A 22,429-nucleotide genomic window follows, 5' to 3' on the forward strand; every position below is an offset into this window, starting at 1 on the left:
TTGTGATGTAGTATGATTGTGATTGACAGATTGTCCAATCTATATCTATTAGTTTGTACCAGATAACGTACAAACATGACCAAATGACATAGATCGATGTCAAAGAAATGGTCAGATTGATCAGAATGTAGAACTAGACTATATCAGATTGTGATTTTGATTAAGTTTGTAATTGTGGCAGAACGTACCATGAACTCATTCATATATTATCCACCGACTGACAGATAGCCAGAGCGTACTATCCGGATATTGAGAGATATCCAGAGAACTGCAGTGCTGGATGCTAGCACCAGTTGAGATGACATATTGTCGCGGTGTGAATTATTGTACGATAATAGTTAACAGATAACCAGTTGGATAACTAGTTGGATACGGTCAGAGATATGACAAAGGAAATGTAGTTAATTCAGAAGAGAATGAAGATAGCTCAGACCAGACAGATTTAATACGCCAACGTCGGATGATGACGATGGGTATTTGGGGCCGAAAATTTAATATATCCTTGACTGGGATAAACAGATTTGATATCGGCAAATGATATTGATTTGGTATGAGCTGTTGGTTGGTATATACAGATGTTGTATAGCCAGTATTATGAGATTGATTCGGTCAGAGTTATTTCGAAGGGTATTATGATATTATGCTCTTGAATTATTATTCCAATTTAGAATCACAGATCCGTACAAGAAAGATATTTCAGAATAAAGACTATTCTATTATTGAAAGTCCAGTAGAGTTGACAGGGCATAAAAGAGACTATCTGAAAGACAGAATTGTCATGAGATTAAGATTTCAGAATGGATTCATTGAGATGAGTTTTGATTTAAACTCTGTATACATTCCCTCTGATATGTCTGAATTGATTACTTGCGAGTTCGAGGACGAACTCAGATCTAAGAGGGGGAGAAATGTAAGGCTCGAGATTTATTAGTCTTCATTGATGTGATATTCGGAAGATATGAGTATGCATGACATGTAATGACAAGCACTAAATGAGATTATGAAGTGGTGCATGAAATATAGACCGCACCCGCGGTTGAGCTCATGAATTGTGGAAGAATTACAGTAGCATGAGCGCACCCGCGCCTAGAGAAGCACCGCACCCGCGGTGCATGGACATAAAGATGGCCATTTTTACAGTAGGGTCACCACACCCGCGGTCCAGAAGCAGCGCACCCGCGGTGCTGCTACAGTAGTACAACCACACCCGCGGTGCAAACCAGATCGCACCCGCGGTCGGCGATGCTAGGATATTGATAGGGTTGCCGAGAGTTAAGCGCACCCGCGGTCCGGGAGAAGTGCACCCGCGGTGCCCTGTGCGAGAAAGTCACCTTTGTTTCTTATGATGACACATGGCATATATATATATATATATATATATATATATAGAATTGTGATGAGTCTTCATTTCAGCAGTTCCATCAGTCAAGAATCGAGGGAAAGAGTGAGAGAAAAGAGAAGGCTCTTTCATCTACAAAGCTAGCTTGTGCAAGATTTAACCATCCCAACTTCAATCCAAACATAGATTATTGCTCCTCTCATCAAGTGCTACAAAGGGATGCAAGTATTGTTCATTTCCAGCATGTTTTGAAATCTATATGTTGGAGGAATGATGATTTGAGTAGAGATATATGTTCTTGAGATTTTGTACATCGTAGAAACGTAAACGGATTGAAGAAATGATATCGTATATGATTGTTCTCAATTTCCAGCATATACATATTCCGATTTCTGCAGATTTCGAGATGCTAACGAGTATATTATGTTGGTTATGAATTGAGTATTATGATTGGTTGATATATGTTGAAATTCTTATTGTTTGAGTTGATCGGTATATCGAGAATCCGTCGTTATGTCGTCGAAATGCATTGAAATGAAATATTGATTTCTATGTGTATTGAAGTGTACTAGAGCTTGATAGAATGTACATTGATGATACCATTTCAGATTTGTATTGGCGACTTTGACATCGAGACTTCGACATCGACAGAGATTGTGCGACGAAAGGTATAATTCATGTGAATTCGGGAGATACGACTCGAATCAGACTTTGTTGGAGTTTCCCTAAATCACACACTAGATTTATTATTGATATTTGATTATGATTATGTCTTGTTTATAGATTTATATTCAAGCATGGAAATATGAGAGTCATTGGCAGACTTGCTAAACTAGACGTTCGGTGGTATCGACGCTTCGGATCAGATTCAATCCGATTGTAGACATTCGATACAGACAGGACCGAAGTCTAGGAATAAGACGTACAGTTACCCCGATTGGGAGGGTAGGTGACAGACATTGACGTCTTATTCACACCGGGATCCCTAGAGTTAGAGTCGAGTCGAATCAAGATATGAATTGAATTGAGTTGCATGCTTATTTTATTTTGATTTCAGAGATTATGGAATCCATTGTTACTGCATGCTTATTTGATTTGGTTTCCTAGAATATGAAACCTATTGTTATGAATTTTATGCATGATAATATGCTTTATGATTTATATTGTGTATATGCATGTATACATGTTTTATACTGGGATTTATTCTCACCGGAGTATCGGCTGTTGTCTTGTTTTTATGTGTGCATGACAACAGGTGGGACAAGATCGGGGTCAAGAAGATGATGAGAGATCGAGATTAAAGTGGTGATTCCGGACTTGGATGTAGACTTGGTTTAATACTTGAAATTTAGTAGTTAAACCTTAGATTAGTTTGAACTAGAAGCATGTTGTACCAGAGTTGTATTATTATACTGGTTTGTATAATAGATTGATTCCATTACCTTCCGCATTTAAAAAAAAAAAAAATTTAGACCCTGTTTATCCGAATTGATAATTAAATCCCAAAGATGATTAAGAAGATGATTAGCGTCCGGGTCTCCACAACAGGTGACCCAACTATGGGCAGTCCAACACATAACAGTTGAACCTGAGCTCCGATATCATGTTAAGATTAGAACTTGGACCTAACTCACCCCCAAAATCTAGCTCAAGGGGGAGAGGATTATCCAAAACCATATATACAACTCCCATGTATTTTATCCAACCGATGTGGGACAACTAACACAACTCACACCCAGAAATAAACAGTTGGAGCGTGAAGTTTACAAATGACCCAATTATGGGCAGAACAGGTGACCCAACTATGGGCAGTTCAACACATAACGGTGGAATCTGATCTCTGATACCATGTTAAGATTGGAACTTGGACCTAACTCAACCACAAAAGCTAGCTCAAGGGAGGTGATTGTCCAAGTCCATATATGCAACTCCCAGGTATTTTATTCAACCGATGTGGGACAACTAACACAATCAAGACCAAAATCAGCAGAATAATCGTCATCCACCACCGCCTTATTTTGATATTACGCACCTCACCCAACTGATTACTGCTAAAGTAGAACAAGTGTTAGAACATAGACAATGAAACAATCCTCCCCGAATCAGAACGAGGCTACCGAAGAGATGAGAAAACTCCGGGAAGAGGTGCAGCTTATGCGCGAGGCTCAGGGAGGCCAGCCGCCGCCTCCATCTTCGCTTCGCGCCGTCCCTTTCTCATGACAGATCTTGGAAGCGGAGGATCTAATGGGGAGTCCAACATAGGAATGAAGTACCTCAGTCATAAGATGAACAACTGTGAAATCGGTGACAGTAAGGTCCGAACCGAGTCATGATAGTCAACTATGAAATAGCTCAGATATTTGTAGATTCTGACAGTCCTGTGAAGATAATATTTAAGGATGTAATGGATCAGATGGATCTGGACGAATACAAGATAGAATTGGTGGTGACTGTTCTGTTTGGATTAACGGGACTGTCATTAATCCCAACCGAGATCGTGAGGGCATGGCCACCTAAATCTGATTAAGGAGGCTACCAATGTAACTACTGAAGAAGAGTGCGAGAAGACAATTATAATTGCTCCATCTGGTACATTAGAAACAAGTTCTTTTCATAAATTTATACAATAAAATATTAAATTTTCTATTAAAAAAAGGGAGATTTTCTTAAATAAACTTCACACAAGTACTATAATCAATTTTAGCCTACAGTTAAATTAATTTATCAAAATAGTCTTTTTATCATATCAAATTACATAGATATCCCATATCATTTAAACTCTATTCACCATCAATTTCTTTATCTCAAACTCTTTTTTTAATTTTCGCAATTTCTCGAATAATCTTATAAATTCCATGTATTTGGATATAGAGTGGTGATAATTTGAGATAATTCTTTTGTCGAGTATCATTTTTATGCATTTTATTTTTTAAAGGTTTGTTGTGCATACTCATAAACTGTTAGCATGGAATAAAGTAGAGATTTAATTGAGACCATCAGATTTTTTGTTTATATTTGTATAAACTCACATTGACGTAATTATTACGTTTCATAATCATAGTGATTGATGATTTTGTTTATATTATTTTAGATGAGCAACAATCCTAATTAAAATATTATAACCTTGGTGGTTTCGTATGCACTAATTCAAACTAACAATTCATAATTTTTTTAAAATATGTTTATTGATATAAGTAAGTAATATTAAAAAAATTAATATATTAGAAATTAAATAAAACAGAACAAATGTTAAATCAACTCTTAAAGAGAAATAATAGATAATTAAACAAATAAATCACGAAAATAGAACATGTGCGTTCATAGAGAAATGATATTTTAGGATTTTTTAATTAAATAAGACAAAATGCAAAATGCGTAGTAAAGAAGGTCATTTTTGAAATTATGACTTTGAAATAGACTAGAATAATCAATTTTCCTAAAAAAATTATGTAGCCATGTTTGTCATTATATTTTTTACATTTTTTGTGGCGTGGATGTACATCTATATAGAAACAGTATAGAAACATTATATTCGACATTTTATTATTATATTTTAAAATTTTATGTTTGTATTTTTTTAATGTCGTGTGTTAAAAATTTGAAAATTTCTAGATTTTTATAAAAATAATATCACATAATTTTTAAAACTCCATGAAAATTTATTTTAAATAGCAATAGGTTTTTTAAAGTTTATAATTATAAAAATGTAGATTGAACATATCTTGACTTTGAACTCGACAAGAGTCATTAATTCTCTAAATCCGACAAAAAAATCCAAAGTCAGCGACCTGTTTATTTGTATCTTTAATTAATTTAAAATAAATTTAAGTTTCGAGGATCTTGCAGGAGAACGTGCAATACTACTTACTATCTATGATCCATGTTAATTTCATTAATTAGGAGAATTACTCATTTTAACAAGTAATTAATAATTATCCTTAACAAACATTTGTATATTAATCAACATTTGCACCTCCCCCCTCCCCTTTTTACAACACCTCAACTTCATTACCAAAGCATCCCCAACTCTTCAGACAAGCAGTGTGGGTTGACGGGTATTTCAACCCTTTCGTGGGTTTTGAATTCGTTCAGACAGAAAGATTACGAGAAGCAAAGGCCGCAGGAGGCGACACTCCAGGTGGGAGAGAAGAAGACCAAACAAGTGGGTTAAAAGTAAAATGGCGCACGATTGACCTTTATTTGTTAGCGACTGTTGCACTGTGTTTCAAGACTTGGTTCTTCTCATTTTGCTTTTATTTGTTAGCTACTGTTGTATGTGTTATCTTTAATTTGTGCAAAATGTGATACAATGGAACATAATAAAGTCGTCTTGTTTTCTGTGATCTTTTAAATTTAACAAGTGGCATTAACTCAACTGATCATTCTTGAGAAATTAAATATGTAGTTTGAAAAGGTGATATATTGAAATGAACCCTTGAAACCAAAGCAGGGGCCATGTTCACATAGCCATCTATTGTGGCCCGTAATCGTCAATGTAAATCAAGGCAATTGGACAACTGGTAACTGGTTACTCCGAGGGAAAAAATGGCCACGAGATGTCAAGTTAGACGAATATTCGAATCAGTGAAAGAAAAATAAAATAGGAAGGGCCCATATTGAATAGAAAGTCCACGCAAAATAAAGAACATACCAGTCCATCCACAAAAATAAAACAAGAGTGATGTGTAGGAAGTTATTGATGTCAAGTTTCAGATAGTGGTTCCACCGGTGGTTTGCCTTCTTCACTTGGAATCCAGAAGCTGAGTACCGATGATGCAGCGGCAAACATTGCTCTACGCGGAGCCCATCTCAGGCATGTTGGAACTCCTATGTAGCTATCCCAGCACCCTACCTGTGCAAACACAACCACCATTCCTGCTCAAATCCACAAGATACGGAATGAGGTGTCTTAAAATTACACACTGATCCTGGGTTACAAACTAGTAATTCAACCTCTTTATTTTGCTCACTCGCTCAGCAATCAGATACAAATTAATAACAAATACACATTCAAAAACCAGAGTTTGTGGCATGAATTAATACATAGTGAAGTGGGCTGGACTGATTGATCAATGAACAAGGCCATCCTGGACTGACGACTCATTCACAAATCCGCAAATACACTAGAACTGAGCTTTCATCAGGGACTGTGAAAAATATCACCACGTATTTGTCCTGCTTATGTTCTAAATAGCATTAAACTACTAATACTGCAGTACTGTTAATGCAAAGAGCGTTTGGAATTTCAACACCAGGGATGGGGAATTTCAACACCAGGGATGGGGTGGCCAATACCTTATTAGGCTCATCACTGATGTTCCATGAATGTATCTTTCCATCCCCTGAGCCTGGAACAAACTCGAAAATAATCAGTCGCAACATAAAGTCAAAAACAAATCCTTAAAGGAATCACAACTTGACAATAATCAGAAGGGCAGGTAATTCAACTTTCACACTGGAATAAGTGACATAGTATTGCTGAGAGTTGTGACCAAACTAATTAGAAAGGAAGATCGTGCATGAAGGAAGAGAAAACATATTTCATCTCTTGATTCATCGTATACACTATACATCATCATACATCATTATATACGAAGATTTAGCTAACAATCTTGTGACAATGAAAACAAATCCGTTCCACAGTTAAAACATACTCTACTGATAAATTCATCCAGAATACTTGGGCCATATCTCTATTCACGGACTCATACATTAATAGACAGGGCTTTCTCATCAGAATCCTTTATCTGATCTAGGGCTTTATCATCAGTAGCCTTTGTCTTAACTAAACTTGTGACTAGAGTCAAACAAAATCTACTGAGGTCATAAAGAGATCAACTTCAAAAGATATCAAACAGAATATGATTACCAACATGAAAAAATCACTTTCCAAAATTAGCAACTCCAGAAGAGGCAATTGGACAAAAGAATTGGTGGGAACATTCCATACGAAGATTAGAGGTAAAAAGATTATTTGGAGTTGAATTTACAATAACAGTACCAGAAAGCACATATTGGCCGTCAGGAGTGAAAGTTGCCTCTATCGTCACATTTACAGAAGAGTCCATACTAAATCCACATTTCTGCAACATGGGAACAACAGCCACAATTAAAAATGGCTTTGCAAATTTTGCCGCAGTAATGACAAGTTGAAAACAGGCATCCATAACAAAAGTTACCTTCTCCCCATGATAAGCATCGAGGAGATATACATGGTTGTTAGTTGTTGTCAAAAGCATTGATTTACCATCATTGCTGAACTTAATATCACAAACCTCAGCAGTATCACCCCCCACTAGAAATGTATCGAACGGACCCTACATAAAAGCAACAATCTACATAATTTGGACAACTAAGTGATATTTTTTTTTCAAAAGATCAAACCTTGTCATATGATCTGGAATCAAATAATTTAATTGCTCCGCCTTCCATAGCTACTGCAAAGACCAACCCCTGTTGATCATAAGCAACAGTAGGCCTACCCCGCAGATGTAACATTCCCTGAAAACTACATTAGTGAGCACACATCAGATCCCAAAAAAAAAAAAAGAGTTGGGGCATGCTTCAAGGATCCTATAGCATTCTTTTTACTTTGGTGGGAAAATTTATGTTGAACTGTCTCTATCGCCAAAAATATAGTTTTGAAAATTTCAGCCAACTTTCTCCGGCCAGTACAAAGAGAAATAACACTCCATTTACAACAAAATGGTCCAAGTTATTTCCTCAAGACACCCAAAAAAAAAAAAACCAAATTTTGAATGGGCAAATTAAAAAAACTACCATGTCAAATATACTATAATGCTGCATATAACTCATAGTGCAAATGACTGTGAAGTACAGTCTATTATCAATGGGACAAACAAAAATCGGAAAATCAACCTGGCAAACGTTCACACGAAGATCCCACATTCGTACACTATGATCCAGAGAACCAGACATAAAACCATCATTGACCGGGGACATGCACAGAGACACAACCCTACATTTTAAGAAGTAAATTTATAGAAGGATAGGTAATCAGTATCATTAGAAAATGTCCCCACCATCGAAGCACTTTTGATAAACTAGCAGGCATACCTTCCTTTGTGTCCCTTAAAGTACCTAAGGCACCGATTGTCATACATAGACAGATACCTCAACGATTCTGGAGCTAAAACATAGATAAAAACCTATCAGAACCACCTGGTCATGATATCTATCAGATAGATAATCAAAATATAGATGAGGCCAACCACCTTCATCAGAATCCAAAGTGTGTTTTGAAGAGCATATAACAGCACTTGGGTGGTGAGTGAAACAGATTCTATCAGCCCCATGTTTTGTATGATATGTTGTCTTTAGCAATCTGCATTTTATGAAAATCCATCAAAATGTAATGGGAGACACGGAGACCCGTGTTGGAAAGAGTCAGGAGGTCTAACTTGGCGCTTGAAATATCATAGAATCGCACAGAATCATCGTCGCAAGATGTTACCAATAAATCAGCAGTCCGATGGAAATCGAGACAATTAATTTTTCCACCCTGAAAAAGACTATTGTTTAACAAATATTTCCAACACTTAATAAGAATTCAATGCATATAAAGATAAACGTACAATTAAACATAACCCAACATCCCTTGAATCACATACAATGATACAAAAATCGATCAACTAAAGTGTTGACATCTGCATTGTCTTTTCTCCCTAACATGCTCATACCAACACATACTCCACGGGAAATTAAATCGATAAGCTGATTAACTTCCACAAAATCAAGACTAAATTTTCACTTATTTAAGGTAAAAAGCTAACAAATTAGGGAAAATAGAACAGACGAAATCAGAGAAAAGAGCTGAGATGGACATGTCGCGAACGATGTCATCGCTGAGTTGGGAGAGAGGCGTCATTACTGGAATCGCTGAGTTAGGAGAGAACTAGATTGAACCCTAAAAAATAAATTATTCAAATTTGAACATTATCCAATTTCTGGTATAACTATGAATGGGTGGGTCATATTTGGGAATGGGCTAGCCCAGTTATTTACAAAGTCCAATCTGGGTTGTAGGATGGGCTGAATGGTAAAGTACACCCGGTTTGTTTTGAACACTTTCTAGCCCGTCAAATTTATCCAGAATTTAACCATTATACATCCATGATACGGGACGGCGACGAGTTCCATCTTCATAAAAAAATAATAATTATAATTATAATAAAGAATAAAATGGTCCCTATATTGTTATATGTTCGAGCTCGATGGTTTTTTTTCTTAAATATAATAACGTAATTACTAATATTTATCATCCGAAAATATAATAATAATAATAAAAATATTGATCAAACTAAATTTTTTGAAAAAGAAACTATTTCAAAATTCACGGACGTAGCCAATAATTTTAAACAGGAGGATGAACATTAAAATTTTAAATGTTTTTAATGTATTTTTTTATTTTTATGTTATATTTCTTATAACATAACAAATTTGAAATTTTAATAAATAACTGATAAGTGAGATTTTTCAAAATTTGTATTGATATGTTGGAATTCGAGAAAATATTTAACATGACGTAAATAAAGAATGAATGAGATTTTCATACGTTGTCGTATCAGACCCATCAATTTTTTTCCAAAAGATTTGTCTTTTCATTATATATAATTTCCACGTTAAAAACTCGGTGACATATATTTATTTATTATATTTTTATCGATATGCTAAAAAAATCAGTTGTATATTTTGGTTGATAATTATTTATCATAATATAATTTTAAAGTAAAAATATAAATGATTTTTAAAAAAAAATCTTGAAAATACTAATTGAATTTATTAATGATAATTAGACTTAAAATTAATTTAAATTAAAAGAATATCGTTTTATTAATAACTTATATATAAAAAACGAGATTTTTTTTTGGCAACTAGTACGAAAGCATTTAAGCATGGTATTGCTATTACAGATACGGACATGTAGATCGCAGATGCTTCACTTGATCCAAACACAATTAAATTAATACATCAACTTTTTTATAGGAATATTTTTTTAATTTTTATTTTTTATTTTTTATTTTTTGACGATGGGTTAAGGGTCCAAATTGGAATTTGACTCCATCAAAAATATCTTAACCCAATCCAATTTTATTATAACAGTTCGTGTATATTGTTTTGGCCTTGAAAAGAAGAACATTAATTTCAAGGCATGTATATTTTTGTCTCGATTACTCTCTGACTTTTGAATATATAATCTTCTCATAAACCCAGCATATATAACTTAACAGTCATCAATCTATACTCAAACCACACCAATATATAATTTGAAAACCCCACGAAACATAAAAACCTGGAGGCAACGTGACACATCATAATCTCAAAGGGTTACATTTAGTAAAAGAATACTTAAGTGTACGTTTTTGGTCCATTAAGATGGTACGAGCCACAAATTTCATTCTTAACTCAAAATTATCACCTTACTACTACCCAATTCAATAAACAAAACAAAACAAAACAAAATAAAACAAACATATCTCCCAGGCGTGAAGCACCTACTTAGATGCTATGAACGCAAAACAATTCCCTCCCGTGCAATGCTGGTCACACGAAGGACAGCTTGTGCACTCAAAGGTGAGAGCTTCGACTGGCAGAAATGCTCCCACGAAGTTGCAACGGGTTTATCAGATACAGCAGCAATTGGTTCCAGGATACGAGATTTCTCATATACATATTGCAACTCCAACAACAACATACGAGCAGCATCCCGGGACTCAGGAAGCTGGTCACTAAGCTGGGATGCTCCTATTAGGATCAGTTTATCGATTCCAAATTCTTCGATACCTTCAGCCCCCTGTAAAGTCGAGGCATCAGGTTAAGTGGACAATTCTTGGTGCAGGAAAGAAATAAATAGCACACACAAAGTTAGATGTTGCCAGCCTATGTCTTACCAGCCGTGGCACACTTCTTGAAATGCACATGGAAGCCTTTGCTCGAATTCGGGGATTCCGGTTCTTAATATGAGGTTGCAGCTTTGGCAGCAATACAAGAGGAGAAACCCAATTATTCAGGGCTATTAACGCACTTTCAGCTGCCTCAGAGACGAATCTCTTGTCTTGTGAAGATTTCAGAAGAAGCTGTACAAGCTAAACAAGGAAAATATTATCATTTTGAAAAGGAAAAACCCCATAAAGAAGTTTACAGGATAAAAGTAGCAGCTGAGATTGGAATAAAGAGACTTACCAAGGGATCCAGCGAATCAATAATATCATCATTATATGCCTTAAAAATGTCTGTAGAAGTCATAACTGCAGTTTTACAAACAGCACTCCTAGGGTTCTTCAAGGACTTCACTATCAAGGAAATGACATCATTCCTAATCAGTAGAATCACAAGTCATAAGATTGGTATAACACCAGATGCAAACCAAAACAACGGGAGTTGTTATTTTCTACAAAGAACACAACAAATTCTGATGCTTACAACATGCCAACCATGTCATCCTTGTGAAATATAGACAACCTGCGAACATTGTTAAGTGCATGACACACCGAAATCCAATCTTTGGAGCTCAGTCCCAATAGGAGTGTCTGAAAATCAGAACACGAGAATGACATAAATATTAACGCTTTATTTTATTCGCCACAACAGATTACGAGGATAAATATGCCAACGGAAACGTTTCAGAAACTCTCATTCACATCAAGAACTTTATATGAAAAAACTGGAAAGCATTTGCAGAGTCTAAAAGGAGAGAATCCCTACCTTTAGACAACACGCCACATCTTCTACATCCTCCAGATTCTCAGATTCAATGTATTCTATTTCAGAATTTGCCACCCCTTCTCCACAATTTTCGTTTTCCCCTTGTTGAATGAGGGTGTCAACCACAGAAGCAGCCTTCTTCTCTTGCCTTTCTTCAGCACTTTTCTCTATGGGATCAACCTGAGGGTTTCTAAGGTTTCCATTACAGGAGCTTTCTTTTGTCCTCCCACACTCAGGTAATTTATTGACATCTTTAAGAGCTAGCATCTCTGGCATTATAGACATGATAGAAACCTAAAAAAAAAGTTTAGATAACATAAAGCAAAGTAAGTATCTTCCTGAACTTTGCAGAAGGGAAAAAAGTAGCACAAAGTTGATGGTTGGACAAGTTTGAAAATAGAAGATTTCAGCTAGAATCAGAACAATGTAGCAATGGCACATATTCTTGAAAATTTATGTTTCTCAACTAGCACACACACATTGCCTCATAACCAAATAAATGGCAAATCATCAACAAAAAGCTTGTGTGCTATTTCATTCATATATAATAGTCACAAAGAACAAATAAATTCTGAATCGTATCTCAACGTCCAGTGATTATTGAACGATAGCAGTAAAAAATTTCCCGAAAACCCACCAAAACTTTACAAACTATATCAATACTTCCCCACCACGTCACAAGTACCATAGATCATGAAACATTAGTAAACCAATTGTTTGTACTTTATAAACATAAAAAAATGCCTAAATCAACAAATCCCACTTCATCTAAAACTAAATAAAATACAGGTCTATGAGCAAGAAAACATCGAGTATGACTGAGAATGCAAAAAAGAATCAGTCAAATGAACACAAATACAGGTCAATCCCACCACAAATTGCACTAGGACCTTACTCATTCAACACCGACAGATCACTATCAATTGCATTACAGTAAAATCCATTGGCATCAGCAGATTCAAAGTACGATTCTCACTAAAAAAATCCTTCAAATGTATGAGAAGGGAAGAATCAGTACCACGATGAAATGAAACTGGAAATTGGAGAAAGTATAAAATGAATCCAAGAATGTGGGTTTTGCAATAAGATTTTGTAACCGGCGAGAGACGGTGGATCCAGAACCTAGGCCGGCAGACTCCGGTGAAGGAGACAATCTGCGGCAGGTGTTGAATTGCTAAACTGTCCTTGTATTTGTTGGGTAAATAAATTATACTATTGTGTATGTATAATATAATAATTATTTTTTAAAGATATTTTATTTTAATATTATAGTGTTTTTTTTAATTTATGTAGATTTTTTTAAATTTAGAATTGAACCTATGAGAACTCAAATAAGGTACTCTTGATTTGTATATAGTACGGAAAGAAAAATATAGGGATTATGTGACGACTAAATTTAAAAAAAAAAAACACTACTTGAAATTGAAAACTAAATAAGAACAGAAAATATGTGTGTTGTAGTAATTATATTTATATATTTTTTTAAATGCGGGATGTAAAATAATAAAAAATCGAAATTTTTTTTGAAAGCCGATAAGCAGATGATTGTTTTTTGAAGTGGATAATTTTGTGAATAGAAATTAGAAAGTAGGATTTCAAATTTAGAACAAGGCAAATGCAAAATTGATGTATACATAATAAAATCAATATATGTTTTATGTGTTCATATATTTAATGACCCTTAAGGTTAAAAGATTAGTACCTAGAACAAAAATACGAAAAATATGGAGTAAAAAATGATGGATTTACCTATAAATATAACATTTACAATTGTATAGACAATAATTAATTGCCAAGTGTTGATATCACTTGGCGAACTAGACTAGATGTATGCAACAGAATATGAATTTAACCAAAATTAACAAACAAGGAGAAGCAAAACCTTCTCCCGTTCTTTATCTTTACATGCAGTTTACACGATCACTAAAGTATGAAATGTGGGACAGGAAAAGTACATACAAATCTATATGGAAGCATCAATATTCTGCAAGTCCATATGCATTATAGCTCGTGACTGCATCAAATCAAAGGGAAAAATTGGAAAAGAAGGGCGAAGGGCCATTGTTGAAGCGTATATCCGATGTTTTTTCTTATCTGGTGTTGTATATACTTGTGTTTTGATCCCACAAGTCATCGACTGGAAATTCTCAAAAGCCTCTGAAACTACTCCGCCCTGCACAAACATAGAGTTAGTATCCGATAACTGGAGAAATCTGATACTTTTATAGAGCTGATTCAAAGAGACCAGTTCAGGCTTTTTGGAATACACTCGCACAATCATGTCCTGGTAAGATGTTGGAAGCAAGTGACCGACATGATCGTTGCCTGTTGAGAACTTCTCTTCACTGTCATAATCCTAAAAGAGAGTAATAATTAGTTTAAAAAATGGAAGCTGTAAAAGGTTGCAATTACTAACTCTTAAATTTGGAAAGATTTGTCATATCTTGAAAAAATTGACTCTGGTGGAAAGAACATGGCAAAAAGGAAGAAGATAAATTACTAATAGAGCTTGCTAAATTTGAGCAGGACACAATGGGAGGTAATTTCATTCAATTAGATAAGTACCTCTCAAGAGAATTACACCTGCCACAAGTCAAATCGATCCGAACATTGCTAACCACAACATCTCTTCTCTTAGCATCACTCCGCCATTTTTCTATATCAAGCTTATTCATCTCAATAATATAAACATGGACACTATTCATTGCAAAAAAGCCTTCAAAGCACTAATATTATAGTTAAGAGCTAAGTTATGACTACCTGGGAACAAACAATATCCTGAACCGTGACATTCTTAAAGTTCTCTAATCTTTCCTTGGGAACAACATACTCGTTACAAAACTGCAAAAAAATGGACATGGCGTGGAAACTATGTAATCTTGCAAAAAGAAACGGAATTATAGGATGGTGTTAAAGCAATAATGATTAAACCTGATATAAATCTCTCCTGGTATGCGAAGGATCAAATCCCTTCTGATACTCACGGGAAATTTAGGGTCCGCTCCCAGCAAGTGTCACTAGTACAGACGCAGGGTTTTGAAATGATCCTTAGCCTGAAATCACGAAAAAGACCGTTAAGAGGGGGCCATGAGGGTGTCCTGGCGTAACCACTCCGACGCTCAAGTCGGTGACTGAGGATATAAGGGGGAGCAGCTAAGGGTGCTGCTGAAAACAATATAGTGAATGAAATATCGTACGCTCAAACCTGGTATTTATAGGAGAATACCTGGGCTTGTCATGGGCCCTTCACCTGTGGGCTACCTGTGGGCCTTAGATAGGGGCCGGAGGTTTGGGCCAGATCTTGATGGGCTCATCCATGGGGTATCAGACGGCGCCAAGTGATACTCACGGGAAATTCAGGGTCCGATTCCAGCAAGGGTCACTAGTCCAGACGCAGGTTTTGAAATTACCCTGAGCCTGAAATCACAAAGAAGACCGTTATGAGGGGCCCAGGAGGGTGTCCTGGCATAGCCCCTCCGACGCTCAAGTCAGTGACTGAGGATGTATGGGGGGAGCAGCTAAGGGTGCTGCTGAAAACATTATATTGAATCCATAATTATACGCTCAAACCTGGTATTTATAGGAGAATACATGGGCTTGTCATGGGCCATTAACCTGCGGGCCTTAGATATGGGCCGGAAGTTTGGGCCGGATCTTGATAGGTTCATCCCTGGGGCGCTCGGGCGAGCGTGACAGGAGCGAGCGAGACGCTCGGGCAGCAGGGCGAGCGTGATGCGCGAGGGGGCGAGCACTTCGGCAGGGCACTCGGGCGAGAGGTGCGCGCAAGAGCAGATGCACGCCGGGTGAGCGCCTCGGCAGGGCGAGCGTGTAGTTGGCTTGGGCGGGGCGCTCAAGCGCTGGGCGAGGCGAAAGGTGAGTTGCGCCCGGCGGGGCGAGCGTAGGCAGGGCGCTCGACGAGGGGCGAGCTTGGAAGGAGGCGAACTCGGGGCTGGGCGTTGGCTAGGCGAGCGTGGCCCTCGGGCGGACGGGGTAGAGGCAAGGTGGCGAGGCGAGGTGTTGGCTAGGGCAGGGAGTTGGGCAGTGGCTCGAGCGTGCGCTGTCGAAGAGGGTGAGCGCGCGCTGGAGTGGTGGGCGTCTGGCCGAATGTGGTGATGAGTTGCGTGAGCAGGGCGTGAGCGTGATTGAAAAATTATGTAGGGGTGAAGCGAGAATGAAGTGGGGAAGGAGCCTATATTTATAGGGGGAGCACGATCCCCGCGACCTGACCGGGCAGGTCGATCCCCATAATTTTCGCAGCGGTGAACATCGTTCGTTAACGGCAAACGAAATTATTTTTTCTGGTACGATACATCCTCATCGCCGATGAACCAAGGACAACACCATTAATCGAACTTTGAACCTACGATTCAGTTCGACTCGGGAGGGGGAGACTGGTGATACCCCATGGATGAGCCCATCAAGATCTGGCCCAAACCCCCGGCCCCTATCTAAGGCCCACAGGTAGCCCACAGGTGAAGGGCCCATGACAAGCCCAGGTATTCTCCTATAAATACCAGGTTTGAGCGTACGATATTTCATTCACTATATTGTTTTCAGCACCCTTAGCTGCCCCCCTCTTATATCCTCAGTCACTGACTTGAGCGTCGGAAGGGCTACGCCAGGACACCCTCCTGGCCCCCTCTTAACGGTCTTTTTCTAGATTTCAGGCTCAGGATCATTTCAAAACCCTGCGTCTGTACTAGTGACACTTGCTGGGAGCGGACCCTAAATTTCCCGTGAGTATCACCTTCAGTTGTTGATTTGGAGCTGTCTCAATGGTCTTGATAATCGTGTCATCCAACTACAATACCACTGGAAAAACCTTTCGACAGTGGAGCAAGCATGATAAAATGAATATCAAGTAGAATAGCACCTTATACCTTCCCATATTTTGAAGGATCCGTATGTAAGATACTATCTGTAAATAGTCATTTGCTCTCAGTCTCACTAAGGCGTTCAGAATCAGGAACTCTATTGCCTGGAAAGGTGTAAACAAATTAACAGCAACTATTTTATTTCATAGACAAAGCCAAGAAAATCAGTGTAACTATGATCCTGATAAAAAAAAGATAATTCAATTAAACAGATTATTACTATACTCGTACCTTTACTTTTGCACGTGTATAAACTGTTCTGTGCAGATCAGCTCGCGTTGAAAACAACTTGTGGATGGTACAGATCTATAACTCGATATTAAGCAACCTAATATGGATAACTAACAAATTGTACAAGTTCATTAATTTCATTGGGATACTTACAATCTTTGTCTCGGTAGCATATCTCATCTCCCATTACTCTCATAGTTTCCAACAACCTGATAGTCGGGGTTAAAAAAGAATATTTAGGAAATATGCTTCTTTTTGGTAATTTTCCCCCAAAGATTGTTTAATGCTTTGGGAATGTAGATGACGCAAACGTTGGAATTTTGAAGAATTTTTAGCAATAACCTTTGAAAATGAAAGCTGCATACTAGACCACATGCTCGGCAATCCCGAACAATGTAATCAAACCTGCAAGCAAACTAGTTTTTAACATGTAAACAACTATATTAGTCAAGTAGTCGAACAATGAGTGAACATTAAAAACCAATGAAGATTAAAAAAATAAGTGAAATGAGAGAACACGGGAGGCGTTGCATTGGAAATTGAATAAGGTTCCTCGAGTTAAAGCTACCTACTTGTCAACATCCACGCCATTTCAACCATTAGCCACGATATCATATAAAAAATGCTTTTCCCTTCCGCTCTATAAATTAGAGAATTACCGATTCAATCATAACATATGAAAATGAAGCGGCTGATAATATAGATGATCAACAAATAAACGAAAATAAATAATAACCAAATGGCTTACAAATAACACTTACTGTGGCCATAGAACATTTAGAACGTGCATGTACCATTTCCTGCAAAGAAGTAAAAAGCAAGAACTTTCTTTGGTACATAGGAACATAAGATTTACCCAATACAACTAGCTAGCGCATATACTTGAATGAAATTATCCCCCTGAGATAAAGTCCAATAAAAAGAAAAATACCATTGAATAAATTAAAAGCAACAAAATGCATTACACTTGACATCACAAAGAAGATTGTTGTTAGACGGGAGACTAGCTTTTTTTCTTTCAACAAATAACAAAAACTAGATCCTTTTGAAAAGGAAAACCAAAAAATGGTAGAGTTAACTTCTCATTCAGTTAGCAAACAATATATTCATAATTTACCATCTATCCCAAAGACTAAAGTGTGTAAGCTAGTTTCTAATAAAATTTAAATCCTTAGAGAAAAGGAAAACCAAAATCTGTTAACTTGACTTTTCTCAGTGAGCAATCAGTGTCCTCGTATCTTACCATCTAACACAAATATTTAGTGTGATCAAGTTAAGCTAATTCCTAATATAAAAATTCATCCACAAACAACATATGCCTAACTAGTAAGAAATGTATTTATGAAAACTGCATATAGCAAAATCCAACTCACTGCAAAAAATTTTTTGGTACTTCTCTCTATCAGGTCAGAACTTCAATGGTGCATCAGAAATATCATAAAGATGTTATTCTTAATATTTCAAAGAATAAGGAAAAGACCTAGTAAGATGCAATCAAACTGACGACATTGATGCACCATCATCAGCTCACGTGGACTCTTTTCATGATCTCGGCATCTATTTCAATACGATGCTCATCGACAATGTGGTCAATCATCCCTGCTGACATTTGATCATGAAATCTGTAACAGAATGAATTCATAAAACTGGGCAGATTTCATTGAGGCCAATTTTAATTTTAACATAGATTTTATAGCAAAAGCTTTACTTAGAAATATGCAAGGTTGTACTGATAAAATCCGATAAAAAGTAAAAGTTATACAGCTTCTCACATTACCAAAAGAGAAAATCCCTATTAGGAGACATGAACTTCTCGTCCACGTATATGCTAGTATGCATACTAGGGACATCTGAGAAACATGCACACAGAGAGATAGCCTGATCCAAAAAGGATCCTGGAGATTGCAAAGAAAAGGCCTCAACAATGCAAGGTCAGCGCACATAGAACATCCGATAGCATCTTTTTTTTTCTCAACTTATAATAAATTGTCAATCCGTGACAGAACAATACATAAGATTCATGGGAGTATCTCACAAGATTTTTTGATTGAAAAGTTTGCATTAAAATCATTTCACATATGATAAACATCTTTCCTGATAGTTGCAACTCTAGGGCATTAAGAAAATAAACTTGGCATGAAAGGCCGGTTGTTTGACAAAAAATGGATGATTTGTTGTCTGTTAATGTGAATGGACTGGACATAAAACTCAAAACATAGTGCACAGCTAAGTGACATAAAGCAGTAATGAGCCCAAGAGCAAGAGCGAGAGTTGTAGAACTGATCATGCAAAGTAAAAAATGAAATTATCACAACAAAAACTGCAGATAATATTATAAGACAAGAATTAACTTGGCAAGATGAATTGTGCATTTGTCATCTGGAAAACCATATAGCAGAAACTTGCCATCAGTTTAAGAATATTATCATCCCGATCCATTAAACATGGGAAGAAACTCACGTTCAAACAAATGACTAAAAGGTCTGTGACCTAAATCATGCAAAAGAACTGTCGGTATAAAATTATGAATGATCGGAACCAAAAGGTATAAAAATCGTACTCATAATCTATGACTCATTTTAAAATCCACAACGGTACACACAAGTTTCACAGTTTGTACATCAAAGTGATCGATTCCAAGCTCTAGGCCCTGCAAAAAGCATATTGCTCAGGAAAACTTTTCTAGAACACAAGTCTTATTATCGACGGATTTTTATGCAGCTATCATATTCGCCAATTCTTAAGTTTGTGGATGGCTTCACCAGCAAGCGAATACACTCCAAGAGAATGTTCGAATCTGGAATGTACTGCTCCTGGATTCTCCACGTGTACCATCCCTGAAATCGAAAAAATGAAGGAATATTTGTGCCCGAGAAAGTTGAAGCTGATACATCATAGAGAGCTAACTACTGAATTATCCACACCGCCCTCTCCAGCCCAGAAAACAAATAATGATGATCAATCGTAAGGCCGCTTTGAGATTCATGGAGGAAAATAATTTGAGAAATTTCCATGGATTGAATATGTTTATAATGTCGACAAATTAATGAGTTATGTGGTTGGTAGCTATATTAATTTTTGCAACAAAAATTTGGCAAAGACATTTCTCATTACATTGGTTGGCAGCAAATTAGTTGTCAAATTTGGAAGCCAAATTGATTGAAGGACTCGTGCAGAATCTTGCAGAATTCCATGCGTTCATACGAGGAGAACTCCAGTAAATAGAGCTCTCCTTTCGTCAATTTAATCATCCCAAGTTCTCATTTCTTTATTCAACTCATAGCATTTGAGTGCTTAGTTCTATAATATTTGTGAGCTGTTTGTTTTTCGTTTCTCCTGTATTAAGAGAGTGTGTGTTCTCTTTGTAAACACAGTGGGTGGTTGTACACCATAAAATATTATAGTGCAATTTTTTTCATCTTACCCGTGGTTTTTATTACAATAAATTTTATGGGTTTTTCACATAAATCTTGGTATCAAATTTTACACTTAATTTCGTATTTATATCTCAAGATGTCACACCCGAGACCAACAAGTGGTATCAAATAATTGGTTTAAAATTTCTTAAAATTTTGAGTATGCTCTGCGGTTGGAACCTTGACTGATCTTCCACATCATAAAAGATTTTTTTGAGATTTTTTATTAAGGCGGAATTATTTTGTCCAGTCTATTAAATCGTTGTAGACATAATGACGGACAGATACGAGATAACAAAGTTCAATGAGAACAATTTTATGATGTGGAAAATAAATATACAAGCAGGTTTAAGAAACGAGAATTATTTGACAGCTGTAAAAATACAAGCAGTTTGGAGAAATGAGAAATGTCTTTACCGCCAAAAGCAAAAACATATTGGAGCTAATTCATTCGGATGTTTCAGGAGGAACGAGATACTTCGTCTCGCTCATTGATGATTAAACTGATGAGAGAGAGCCCTATTTATAGGAGTTCTCCTCGTCTGAATGCATGAAATTCTGCACGATTTCTCCTATCTATTTGGTTGTCAATTTGAGAATCAATTTGCTGTCAACCAATGTAATGAAAAATGGGAAATGTCTTTGCCATATTTCCGCTGCCCAATTCAATATAGCCACCAGCCACCTAACTCATTAATTTGCCGATATTGTTCCCATTTGGAGATGTTATTGAAAATCAAAAACATCTTCACACATTATTTATATCTTGTCATTCCATGATGCTTACGTTTCTGCTAAGCCACTTGAGAATTTACACCATTCAAATTTATCAATGTTCATTGGCTGAGTCAGAATATCAGCTAAGTTATCATTTGTATAGATCTTCTGCATATTTTCTTCTTCTACTACTTCTCACGTAAAGTGAAATTGGACTCAATGTGTTTAGTCCTGGAACGAAAGACTGGATTCTTTGTGATGTGCAAGGTACACTGACTGTCACAAAAAAAAGAAATATTCTTTTGTTTGTATTTGATCTCCTCTAATAACCTTTTAATCCATATTGTCTCATTGCAAGTTGAGTAGTTGTCATATATTTTGTCCCCGTTTTAGATAACGCCACAACTGTTCGACATCGGTTGGCCCAGCTTACTCCTCCTCTGCAAGCTTAAACACGTAACCAGTAGTAGATTTTCTCTTATCAAGATCACCTGCATAATCTGAATCAACATAGCCCTTGAGTGTAAAATTCAATCCTCCATAAAATAATGTAGCGGAAATTTGACAAAAACATTTCTCATTTGTCATGACATTGGTTGGCAGCAAATTAATGGTCAAATTTGGCAGCCAATTGATTGAAGGAATAATGCGGAATTCCATGCGTTCAGACGAGGAGAACTCCTATAAATAGGGCTCTCCCTTCATCAGTTTAATCATCTCAAGTTCTCATTTTTTCTTCATCTCATAGCATTTGAGTACTTAGTTCTATAATATTTATGAGACGCTTGTTATCTTGTATTAAGAGAGTGTATGTTCTATTTAAAAACACAGTGAGTGATTATACATCATAAAATATTACAATGATATTCTTTTTATATTTTCCATTTAAATATCAGCGTCCAATATTATATTTTATTTTCATATTTATATCTCAAAATGTCGCACCTGGTAAAAATTAAATATTGCCAACCAAAATAGCCATCCCCTCTTCACACAATATCAGTTAAATAGACAGAGTACTTCATGAATGACCAAAAAGTTTAGATTCCTCTCTCTCACACACACACACACATGAAGGTGATTTTCATCTCATTAAGTTAGTGGTAGAAACAATTATCGAGGTGAAA

General features: G+C 36.5%; 2 protein-coding genes and 1 long non-coding RNA gene across 12 annotated transcripts; all 3 read right to left on the reverse strand.

Moving 5' to 3' along the window:
• Positions 1-5,864: 5,864 nt before the first annotated feature.
• On the reverse strand, positions 5,865-9,299 carry LOC142522783 (protein ANTHESIS POMOTING FACTOR 1). Its single transcript, XM_075626320.1, has 10 exons — positions 9,156-9,299; positions 8,761-8,861; positions 8,575-8,684; positions 8,417-8,489; positions 8,219-8,318; positions 7,724-7,840; positions 7,519-7,656; positions 7,341-7,422; positions 6,635-6,687; positions 5,865-6,191 (listed from the first exon to the last, which is right to left on the reverse strand). Exons 1-10 carry the CDS (start codon positions 9,225-9,227, stop codon positions 6,042-6,044), a joined length of 996 nt encoding a protein of 331 aa, XP_075482435.1. The 5' UTR covers positions 9,228-9,299; the 3' UTR covers positions 5,865-6,041.
• Positions 9,300-10,664: 1,365 nt separating this feature from the next.
• LOC142523197 (uncharacterized) lies at positions 10,665-13,267 on the reverse strand. 3 transcript variants are annotated; one of them, XM_075626861.1, is made up of 6 exons: positions 13,083-13,267; positions 12,065-12,333; positions 11,783-11,889; positions 11,543-11,675; positions 11,251-11,445; positions 10,665-11,153 (listed from the first exon to the last, which is right to left on the reverse strand). In XM_075626861.1, exons 2-6 carry the CDS (start codon positions 12,329-12,331, stop codon positions 10,866-10,868), a joined length of 990 nt encoding a protein of 329 aa, XP_075482976.1. In that variant the 5' UTR covers positions 12,332-12,333; positions 13,083-13,267; the 3' UTR covers positions 10,665-10,865. The 3 variants fall into 3 exon arrangements, with proteins under 3 accessions (XP_075482976.1, XP_075482974.1, XP_075482975.1); XM_075626859.1 differs by having other exon boundaries at positions 12,065-12,358; XM_075626860.1 differs by lacking the exon at positions 13,083-13,267 and adding an exon at positions 12,960-12,977 and having other exon boundaries at positions 12,065-12,358.
• A 640-nt stretch (positions 13,268-13,907) lies between these two features.
• LOC142521647 (uncharacterized) lies at positions 13,908-21,937 on the reverse strand. 8 transcript variants are annotated; one of them, XR_012814329.1, is made up of 9 exons: positions 21,003-21,937; positions 18,942-19,064; positions 18,650-18,791; positions 17,931-17,969; positions 16,812-17,809; positions 14,996-15,034; positions 14,825-14,905; positions 14,630-14,720; positions 13,908-14,420 (listed from the first exon to the last, which is right to left on the reverse strand). It is a non-coding gene; the product is annotated as an uncharacterized LOC142521647 (long non-coding RNA). The 8 variants fall into 8 exon arrangements; XR_012814333.1 differs by lacking the exon at positions 18,942-19,064 and having other exon boundaries at positions 18,650-18,768; XR_012814330.1 differs by lacking the exon at positions 18,942-19,064.
• Positions 21,938-22,429: the final 492 nt, after the last annotated feature.

Source organism: Primulina tabacum, chromosome 13 (assembly GCF_025594145.1).
Source record: "Primulina tabacum isolate GXHZ01 chromosome 13, ASM2559414v2, whole genome shotgun sequence".
Taxonomy (NCBI): Eukaryota; Viridiplantae; Streptophyta; class Magnoliopsida; order Lamiales; family Gesneriaceae; genus Primulina; species Primulina tabacum.

Coding starts and splice junctions, on each gene's coding strand:
- LOC142523197 (XM_075626859.1), bottom strand. CDS start 12,349: ATGTCTATAATGCCAGAGATGCTAGCTCTTAAAGATGTCAATAAATTA. Junction 11,676..11,782: donor GATGACATGGTTGGCATGTT/GTAAGCATCAGA, acceptor TCTACTGATTAG/GAATGATGTCATTTCCTTGA. Junction 11,446..11,542: donor TTGATTCGCTGGATCCCTTG/GTAAGTCTCTTT, acceptor TTCCTTGTTTAG/CTTGTACAGCTTCTTCTGAA.
- LOC142522783 (XM_075626320.1), bottom strand. CDS start 9,227: ATGACGCCTCTCTCCCAACTCAGCGATGACATCGTTCGCGACATGTCC. Junction 8,685..8,760: donor TATGATATTTCAAGCGCCAA/GTTAGACCTCCT, acceptor CATAAAATGCAG/ATTGCTAAAGACAACATATC. Junction 6,688..7,340: donor CGGCCAATATGTGCTTTCTG/GTACTGTTATTG, acceptor AGTTTGTTCCAG/GCTCAGGGGATGGAAAGATA.